The sequence below is a fragment of the Silene latifolia genome, chromosome 6 (genome assembly GCF_048544455.1).
Source record: "Silene latifolia isolate original U9 population chromosome 6, ASM4854445v1, whole genome shotgun sequence".
NCBI lineage: Eukaryota > Viridiplantae > Streptophyta > Magnoliopsida > Caryophyllales > Caryophyllaceae > Silene > Silene latifolia.
The window spans coordinates 96,227,403-96,237,942 of NC_133531.1; the positions used below are offsets into that span (position 1 = coordinate 96,227,403).

The window sequence follows — 10,540 nt, forward strand, 5'->3', positions numbered from 1 at the left end:
CCATAACAACCATCACTATAAATAAAATAATAGCACATCCATTTATTATTAAAAAAAAAGCTATTGTATAAGATACGGAGTAATAGTAAAAATAGTGTTTAGAAACTACATGCGTAGCAATTTGGAAGAGGGCATTGAGCATATATATACACAAATTGTCTTAGAGTTTGATTGCACTAAGGTTGCTGGTAGTAGAGTTTTACGTTATTTTCGTCTCCAATACATCGATAGTATTATATTTATATTATATTTAATCATTAAGCATTTTATATTATTTTTTAATTGTAAAGTCTTTTGTGAAAGTTGGAGTCTCTAGAATTGCTCGGAAAAAGCTTCCTTTATTAATATAGATAGATATAAATTTATCGTTGTAAAAAAAAAAAATTGTTTTTTTATACCAGACCATCAAATTCGGCCTTTGAGTTTATTTACAGCACAACACAACTAGTAGAACATAAGTGATCTCCTCTACAGCATAACGGTTAATTCAATTACATCATTTCCATATAGATTAGAGACCAGCGCGACAAAAGACGACTAGAGATAAACAGCAATGCCATCACATATCACAATGCGCCAAAGATTATTGCTCATGACCAAGTACGAGTCGAAGATATACAAACGATCCATAATGAAATCACATCACATTTACAGAGAAATTCGAGTCCATTAGCAATAGAAAGGAAAAGTAAAGCAGCAAGATATGCTGAAAATCATTGAAATGAAATACTATGGTTTATATCTGAGACATGGACATCAGGACATGTATACTGTATAGTATGACGGACATATGTGTCGCTGTTGAGCTGTGACTATTTTTGCGCATAAGAATATGGCTATATCATTACAAAAGAAAAAGGAAAAAAAAAAAAAAAAAGGAGAAAAACATCTCCCATGAGAACTCACCTACAACAACTCCCATTTCACTGAAGAAGTTTTCACTAGAGTCTAAAGCACGGGAAAGTCTATCTCCTTGCTGAAAAGAGCCACCTCCAAACCTTGGGCCATTTATCTCGACAAGATTGTCCGAATAACCAATCAGCACATATGAAGATATTGTATCCTGGGTTTTGAAAGTCATTGTCAATTTGTCATCACCTCACTCAACTTCCTGTTAGCTGATAAATTACCTAAACCTGCGTCTATTTTCATATTGTTGGGTATTATTCGAGTACTCGGGCGGAAATGAAGGGAATGATGGCCAAGGAGTATAAGGCCTTTCCCACCTTTCACGATCAGCGGAAGGGGGATAAGGATGATGACGGTGATGGGGAGGGATTGTAGTATATGATCTAGGATCCCGAAAATCAGCATGCCTATAATTATCATCCATCCTATATCCTCCATAGTGTTGGCTAGGTAGATTGGAAAAATAAGATGGAGTCCTCATCGAAAAAGTTGGTTCACCATGGCTAAAACCATCGGCATGAGATCTATGTGGTCGAACTCCTCCATAACCTTGAAAAGATGAACCTGGTAATGAATGTGAACTGCCTATGGAAAACTGCGGAGTAGCATGGACCAATGCCTCAACATGGGTTCTGTCACTCCCATATCTTCCTGGACCTCGGGTTGAATAATGTGGAGCATGATGTGGTTGGCCTGCCATGAAAGGTGGGGTCACGTAGCTTAAATTCTCAGGTCTAATTCCTCCATAGCCTGGGATTGATGAATTTGGAGTTGAAATTAGTTGGCCTGCCAATACAGTTAGAGCAGTAAGGCCCAAGATATCAGACTGACTTCCTTGAAAAGGTTGGGTAGGAGAGGTAAGACACAAGCTTGAAGGCCCATTTATAGTTTTCCTTCTACTGGCTGAAGTTTTATTGCCAGAAGTCTCAAATTTCTGACCCTTTCTCGAAGGCCCAGGTGGCGGTTGCTTCTTTTTCTTTTCATTAGGCCGCTTCCTTTTCCCTTGAGTAGGCATCGTACTAGGTTTGCTTGTTGCTGGAGGAAATTTACCAAATAGTAGACGAATTAACTTTACTGACTTGATTTTCCCTTCTGTAAAAAGACGGATCTGATTCAGGGAAAAGCGAATGCGAGAATATATCTTCATGTGTGTTAGGAACAACTTCAATGCCCGAGAAGTATTCTGAGACCTATCTGTAAAATCCTCAATCTGAGAATGTGTGCAAGTTGCGTGTTATAAGGTCAGCAATTCAGCATATCAAAAACTTATCGACGACAACAAAAGAGCCTTAACCCAAATTAATATAGGGCAGCTAATATAAACAATCATTGAGGTAGAATAATGAAAAGGAAAAATAGAAAAGAACAGGGAAAAAAATTGTCAATATACAAATAAGGCTAAGCATGTCAAAAGGTTATAGTGGGCGTAACGAAATAAATAGTGGACTTACACTAATGCAACCAGGTCCTGGCCCTTCCTTTTTGTTCCATTTTTTATCTATCCATGATCCCTCGAAAGTACTAGCACAAAGTCCTTCCGACCAAAGCGCGTCTACTGAATCGAGCTATAATGAAAAAAATGTATAAAAGAGATATCGGGCAAGGACAAGAAGAGAAAATTGATAAAACCAACTAATCAACGGTCAGATCTGACATCCTAACGTCCAAATGTAAAATCTGAAAAGCTGAGAAACAACAGCTATATAAAACAGGACATCGACTGATGTGATGCTGGAGCTTTTATTATAGACCCTTGAGTCCTTGACAGTTGACAGAGACAGACACAATTTAGCAAAAGATAGAGAGTACCTTAACCAACAAAGATACAAATAGCTCAGCAAGAGATTCATTATTATTTTCGCCATAGTTCATAAAAAACCTAATCTTTTCCTTGACTGTATCAGGGTTGGATCCATCTGGAGTGCACAAAGTACAACGCTAGGTCAAAATAAAATAGTTTTTAAACGGTATCAGACTATAAGCAAGCAGAAATCCCAAACACCCAGCGTGCTTCTCTCGAGCAATCACTATGGAACCAATGTCAAATTATTCAATCTATCAATTCTTAATTCACGCAATTTTGTAAAGGGCTCCTATTATAAGATTGCCAGCATGTGAATGTCCCACGAAGATAAAAAGATGAGAGAGTTTACTACTTTATGTACCAAGGAGTTACTCAACCCATAACCAGTTAGTTTTGGGATTTAACTTCCATTGGTCTTATGAAGTTGACTCTCTCTCCTCCTTGCGTGTCTGGGATTCAAATGCACGCAACCTCCCTTAACAACATAAAGACCTTACATAACCCATGTGCAAACGGGTTCTGAAAAAGTAGAAGAGAAAAATCAGGTAACTTTGTACATTTGTTTCATATCTTGGTACTTGTGCAAAGAGTAACGTAAAGAATTCACTCAGGAGGGAGGGAATACTTCACAATAGAAAAAAAAAAAAAAAAAAACACAACCAATTTAGAGAGCAATTTGCTTTACTCCATCATAATCCACAACCAAAGACTAGGGAGTCTTTGGCTCAATAGGAAATGGAAAAATAATTTGACAAAGGCAATATAGCAAGAATCAAAAGTAAGACATTCATCAGAATCCAACCTCCCAAAAAATGCCTAAAAACTGTACATTAAAGATCACCATACAAATTTTAAAATTGCACCAGACTCCCAGCAAGCTCTCATTTTCTCAACATCTAAGGGTCAATGAAAATGAGCCCAGTTACGCATCAAATAAAAACAGTGCTCGCAGGGAACCTAAATTCTAAAATTGGCTTATATGAATAATTAACAGTGCTACTTGCATTACATAATGGAAGCAACTGAAAGAACTGCCCTTAAAATTTACATGTCAATATGTCACCAGCAGAGAGCCATTGTTACCTTTAAGAATGGCAGAAAATGGAGGCAGTATAGGGGTGTCACGCGTCTGCAATAAGCCACGAGTAAACTTTTCAATGAGAAATACAGAGAAAGAACAAGTATGAGAAGAACAACAGAGAACACTGATCCAAGTTCCAAACAACTTAAGCAGAATAAGTAGCAATGAACAATGAGCAAAATTCCACGAGTGTGTATATAGTACATAGGTGCCTAGTTTCGGAAGGCACGAGGTGTATCAAGGCAACGAGGCACACAGCGTGATGATTCTGATGAACAATAGGCTCATTATTGTTAAAAACAAATTTGTAATATAGTTTGATGCATCAATAACTTTTGGGTTTTAAAGAGGGCTCACGTGAAAACTGAAAAGTAGTAAAGGCTATGGATAATGTGGCAAGGAGAAGAGCCATCATAAGAGAACTAGAAAAGAAATTTTGAAACACCGGTGAACCTAGCTAGTTGTGACTTGTCTAAGGCACATGGATACGTTCTGGCTAATGTCTCCCTAAGACAAGGGTTTAAGCATGCCTAAGACATGCTTTGAAATGATATGCAACATTGTGAAGAAACTTTCTTCAGCACAAGATTAGGTAAAGACTCTGCAGCAATCCGGTTGAACTAGACTAAACTGGTCTTTGATAAGGCAGATATGATAAGATAAAAGTTAAAGATCATCCAACAAATTAGAAATTTAGTTAGCTAAAGAACCTTTAAAATATTCAATGATCATGAAACAAAAATATCTTGCCCCAAAAATGTCGTCGTCCCAAACAAATCAGAAATTCTACTATGTGCAGCGCAAATAAAAATGGCTCCATGATTTCAATTTATTTTCAAATTGTATACTTTAGTCACAAAACCACATGTCCCCAACACACACCGCCCACCATGGACCCAGCCTCGGAGTGGGATATGTGAGGTGTACGCATTTTTTTCTTTACGATATAAGCGAGTAGCTTGGGCTACGCCGTGGAGAACTCTGTAGTGTCTTGCTGAGTCATACATACCCGTCCACTCAGAATACAGTAAATAGCAGGTCATGAAATATCCACTCCAGGGTAAATTATCAGCATGTTCGAATCCCAGAGTAAACAAAACTAAAAAAGCGAAGAACGAAAAGGCGGTGACCCCCCTCATTACAAAAATATTTTTCTAAGAGTTAAAGGTGCCTAGGTGGATCGAGGTTCATGCAGACTCATACTCAGGGAGTCAACAAAGACCTTTCATAATTTGATTTGTTATATTCCCTCTTTTTATCAGCATACTAGTGTCCATAAAGAGCACTATTTTCAACACTTGTCTTATTTCTTATCATCTTTAATATATAATTATATTATATGAATGTGTCATTTATCAGCATGCTAGTGTCCATAAAGAGCACTATTTTCAACACTTGTCTTATTTCTCATCATCTTTAATCTATAATTATATGAATATATGAATGTGTTGGTGAAAACACATATCTAATCTACGAACAGAGAATGGGAGAATCAAGAATTGAAGCAAAATAATGGTACCTGCAAATGAAAGGCAGCCAATAATATAAGAGAGAGTGAGTTTAAAGATCCATCTACGGCACTATTGATCTTTTGAGCCTTTGCCCAGGCTTTCATCTGTAGATTTCACAACAAATTTCAGAAGATTTAATAGCACATATTGTAGACATGATGGTTAATTTTCTTATAAATTCCCAGAAATGGTAACAGCAATGATGGAGTATGAAAGATAATCCAGAAACAATCCCTCATTCATGAAATTGCAATATCAGTCTTAGGATCTCAAGCTTTAATGATTTATCTATATCTTTGAAGTTCGAATCATTTTTTGTTAGTATTTCTAAAAATAATTATCACATTTAGCTTATTTTCCGCCTTCAATGCCATACTATAATTCATACGCCTATATGCACTTACATTAATAGGAAGCAAAACATTCAGCAACTATACTCATCAAGATAAGGGGGAAAACACTATGATGTACACCTTGAGGCTCCTTAAGCACATGAGAGAATTATTAGCTATGATACGACTTGTAACATTTCAGAGACTAGTTTTCATCATGCAGGAAAGAGGAGAAATTCCCTTAATTGCATTAAACAGCCGACTTAACTTAATTCTATCACCAAAAAGATGAGGTTATGTAATATACGAGGCTTAGGAAAATAAAACCCAGAACTTGTGCTAATAGTAGAAGGGCAGTTCTGTAGGTCCTAAACAGAGAAGACTTCAGTATTCACTTACCAAAAAACTTAGCTTTTGAAACCTTTCATCAATTGAAGAAATCAAGAGCACAATCTGAGATTTCGCAATGCCATCCAAGTTTCCAACAGACAAATCACATTCAACTCCAGACCCACAAGCAGTAACTTTCACAACAGGAACCCTAGCTTTCAAAATTGGCCTAACATTTGTAACACGCCCTCGGTCTACAAAATACGAGAAGGTTACCGAGACTAAAATGAGGAAAATCAATTCTTAGCTACAAAAGGTAAACACTGCAAATAATAGGAAATCAAAGTGCCAGCAAAACAAGCAAACAGAATACTGTTTTATGCAAACAGAATGGGAGCAAAAAATCAGTAGTACATCCTAATTTAAATTGTAAACCAATTAAGCACAAGCAATGGACATCTCAGCCTTCTTTGATGTATCATAGAAATATCAATTTGTATCAGAATCACTATAAACAATACTCGTATTAACATCCTGACATCATCTGCAAATTTAATTCTAAGTTTAAGCTATAGAAGTTTCCTCCCTCGTGCTCTCTCTCCCATCACAAGCTTTCACCAAAAATTCAAAATGAAGTATATAAAAAAATATTTTCCTTCAAATGTGAATTTTCATCCGCATAACCGCTTTATTATTATGCCGAAGTGTTACTGGTTATACGAAATTCTAATAACAAGAGCTGTTCACATATCAATATCTTGATTGAGTTATTCTATCTATCTATCTATCTATCTATCTATCTATCTATCCTGGTAATATATATGGTTAAGAGAATGACCTGTCTCCATGCTGATGATATACTTACATAAGTTTAAAGAGAAAATCTTAAAACATACACCGCAAGTTTTGTTCTTTTTAAAGAGAAACTTGCAATCCCTAAGTAGGAAAATGAAAATGTGTTTCATAAAGAGACAATATATAAGAACAATAGCAACAACAAAGCATTGCCGTTTGTTTAGACACAGAACGAGGAGAGAAGGGGACAAGACATGAGGAGGAAGAAAAGAAAGAGATTTCTCACCAAATCTTTCCTACATTGGAAGGATTTTATTTTATCTTGAACGTTGGAGGGACTTCAACTAGGATTCTAGGAGGAAAGCCCCTCCAAACCTACTTGCTAACCAAAACAAGGGAATTTGTCCCCTCTCTTTCCCTCCGAATAACTCCATCCAGAGAAAGGGTTAATTCCGAAACGATTTAGGTTCAGCTAACAAGAATATTGTTTGAAACCATCAAAAGCATCAATGAGAGATAAAACAATGACGAACAATATTGTAGAATGGAAAACACAATAAAAGAAAAAACGAAAGTAAATAAAGTGTGAGTATTATAAGAGGAAAATGCATACAATTGCAGTAATAAAATATAATAAAAAAACAAAGTGTGGATAGGAAATCTGTAAAAATGTGGACTGTTTTTTGAACAAAGTTGAAAAAATCCAATCATTGGACACTTGAAAAACAGACAATAAACAACGGCAAAAAGATAAATTTTACAAAAAGGAAAAAAGAAAAAAGATGAACACAACAATCATTAGGTAAGGAGACGGGCTAAAGATTAATTTACCTCGCATTGCATAGAATTTCTTTGTAAACTTTCGAAGGGTCTCCGTTTGCATAGAACGATTCGCCATAGCAATCTTGTCGCTGAAATTAACTGACAAATCCAGATCGCTACTAGAACTGAACATATCCATCAAGAATGAGCCAAATTCCTCCACAACTGGACAATTTTCATCATTACCTACAAAGAAAGAATTAGATCATAGGGGAAAAAATAGAATCAATTTGAGAGAAAGACAACCAGAACAAGATTACAATAAACATGAGATGTTGAGTATTCCTTCAGAAAAATGACAAACTGACTATATATGAATAGATATTTTATCACACACTCAGTAAAGGAGAAAACAAAATTGAATAAAACTCTCTTTCCAAAAAAAAAAAAATTAATAAAACTCAAAACCTCAATACTAACATGATATTAAAAAGCATGAATGACAAGAGATGATAAATTATTTGATTCTCGTTAATAAAAGTTTCAACAAACGCTTGATAGCCATCAGCGCAGCAGGACTAATTTAGTACACATCAATAATGACAAGAGTGTTATCAAGTAGAAATTTATAATTAAGAACCTAGCGATTCGACGGACGAGTGCCTACCACTCTGAGAAACGTATTAGTAAGGTCCCTGGCTTTCATATACCCTTTGGTCTCTTTCAATGTTTTGCCAAGCACATGATTTTACGTCCATAAACACATAAAGGAATTTGACATACACAAATTTCAAGCTAGTTTAGCTTAAGAATAAAATCTCATGCTGGAGTTTGCGGGCATGAAGAAGGAAAAAAACTATCAGAATTTAACTTTACCATACAATTCTTGAGCGGTTTCATTAAATACACGTATTAGATCTCTTCTTTGGTCATAATCTTTGGAGGTGGGGCGACGTGTTTCATAAACATCCGTTAGTACATGATCTAGGTCAGATAAATTTGAAAGCAAAGTCTTCGCCTTCTCAAGCCCTTCAGACTCATGTTTCTTTACAGACTCCAGGAGCCCTGAAATAGGTCACAAACAAATGAATGGGACGTTTCACTACAGTCTACAGTTTACAACCTTAAAAAAATCTCAAAAAATACAATGAGAGATATATCAAATATTCATTTTCAGAGTTCTAAGCCTTCATACAAACAAAACATCATGAACTCATATGATTCTGCACTATACTGCCTGATCCCCTTTTGAGCAAGTTCATTGTTTCAAAATTTTAATGGCGAGGCCACAGTTGTTGGTTTGATGCACAAAAGTCCACAACAAAATTAAGGAATTGACACCGACCCACCGTGATAATACAACATTGAGATAACTTTGAACACAAGTAAGGAACATTGGAACAGGAAGTAGATACTAAGTACTAATAACTCAAGAAAAATAAAAGCATTGTAGTAGATTTAATAATATATGACTCACTAAACTGCGCTTCTTTTTTTTTGTGACAGTTGACACAATTTTTATGGTGGGTCATTCGGAAACAGCCTCTTTGTGTTTGTAGCACAAGGGTAAGGCTGCGTAAATCTAATTCTAACCCCCATCTGGGAATTTGCGGGTGTCTTTGAAGCAATAGGGTAATATTGTTGTTGAAGGGACCAGCCAGCCATTAGTTTGGCAAAACAAAATAAGTCGGAATTAATGTTGATAAATTAGAAAAAGAAGTAAAATCACTCACTTATCTCCATAGACAGATGCCAAAAGTTGATCTCGACAAGAAAACAATGAATAATAAATCCTGGAAATAGTGAAAACAGAACCCTATTACTCTATTAACAAAAACATGAGATAATTTCCAACAAAATAAAACATGAGATAATCGCATAGTAAATTCTCGAACAATATCTATACTAGTCCATCCGCCCCAATCGTCTATATATTTACCGTTTATATTATTTGTATTTGTAATAAGGGGTATATAATTCAAAGGTAAACAAATGATTGAGAAGAAAATAAAGTAGTAAATATATGAAAGACAATTGCAGCAATAGAGAGCATAAGACAAGAGAAAATTGAAGACCTTTTGCAGCAAAGATAAGTTAATAGGCGAAACTCTTAATTATAGATGCTAAATTTCACCTCAAATAAAGTCAACGGATAAACATAAAAAAGGAAAGGCAGATATGAACATAGAGCTGCAAACAAAAGGGAGTAAGGAAGGAAGGAAGAAGAGGCGGGAGCAGAGAAGATGGATACCTGGATTAGCTTCTCAAGTAAGGGCCGTTACCATCGTATTCGACTTCTACCGGTATTCTATTTTTGCTTAAATGGGTTGATACCCAAACTATTTAACAAAATGGTGCCGATTTCAAACTATTTACCAAAAATGGGCACGTCATCATTTCCGAATTTTTCTTTTTTTTTTTTGTAAAATTGACAAGATCATTCCGTGACAAATGACATGAAGTGCTTTTATATATTGAGGTGTTTGACATGCTACTTTCGTCCTCACCGTTCTCCTCGTTTCGATAACCAAATGACGAAATACCACCACCATCCTCTTCTTCTTACTTCCCTAATCGTAGCACATATTTATTTGAGTAATTAGCTCAATATTTTGCGCTAAAAACGACCCTCAATATCACCGTCCACTAACGATTTCGGTTTCGCGATAATCTATTCTATTTTTCACTGCAACTGCATTTTTTTTCATAAGAAATCTTAGAACCCGTGAGTGTGATAATTGGTGTTTTTTTCGTCCTTGTAAGATGCTAATTCGTGGGTTGTTTTCGGTTTGTTGCTGATGTGAACATTATTTGCGCACATTTAGTCCCCTAATTGAGCCTATTTTGCATACTATTATAACATTTCATGGCCATTTTATCCGTCAAAACCTTCCTATTTGCTTTTCTATAGCATTTCATATGTTTTGTAGGAAAGAAGATAATAAGGCGGAAATTCCCGTCTTTCGTGCATATTTGGAAGCTTATTGATGATATTTGATGGACTAGTATGAAGAGG

General features: G+C 35.8%; 1 protein-coding gene across 4 annotated transcripts; it reads right to left on the bottom strand.

The window, feature by feature from the left end:
* Window positions 1–614: 614 nt before the first annotated feature.
* LOC141587024 (uncharacterized) lies at window positions 615–9,844 on the bottom strand. 4 transcript variants are annotated; one of them, XM_074408437.1, is made up of 10 exons: window positions 9,776–9,838; window positions 9,258–9,317; window positions 8,401–8,589; window positions 7,594–7,770; window positions 6,037–6,221; window positions 5,314–5,409; window positions 3,797–3,842; window positions 2,719–2,825; window positions 2,361–2,474; window positions 615–2,119 (listed from the first exon to the last, which is right to left on the bottom strand). In XM_074408437.1, exons 2-10 carry the CDS (start codon window positions 9,265–9,267, stop codon window positions 1,127–1,129), a joined length of 1,917 nt encoding a protein of 638 aa, XP_074264538.1. In that variant the 5' UTR covers window positions 9,268–9,317; window positions 9,776–9,838; the 3' UTR covers window positions 615–1,126. The 4 variants fall into 4 exon arrangements, with proteins under 4 accessions (XP_074264538.1, XP_074264539.1, XP_074264537.1 ...); XM_074408438.1 differs by lacking the exon at window positions 9,776–9,838 and adding an exon at window positions 9,659–9,760; XM_074408436.1 differs by lacking the exon at window positions 9,776–9,838 and adding an exon at window positions 9,600–9,760.
* Between the last annotated feature and the right edge of the window lie 696 nt (window positions 9,845–10,540).

Excerpts from the sequence above, each read along its gene's own strand:
- LOC141587024 (XM_074408437.1), bottom strand. Across the intron at positions 7,771-8,400 it reads AACCGCTCAAGAATTGTATG|GTAATGATGAAAATTGTCCA; the intron begins GTAAAGTTAAAT and ends CTTTCTTTGTAG. Across the intron at positions 2,826-3,796 it reads ATTTTCTGCCATTCTTAAAG|ATGGATCCAACCCTGATACA; the intron begins GTAACAATGGCT and ends TGTGCACTCCAG.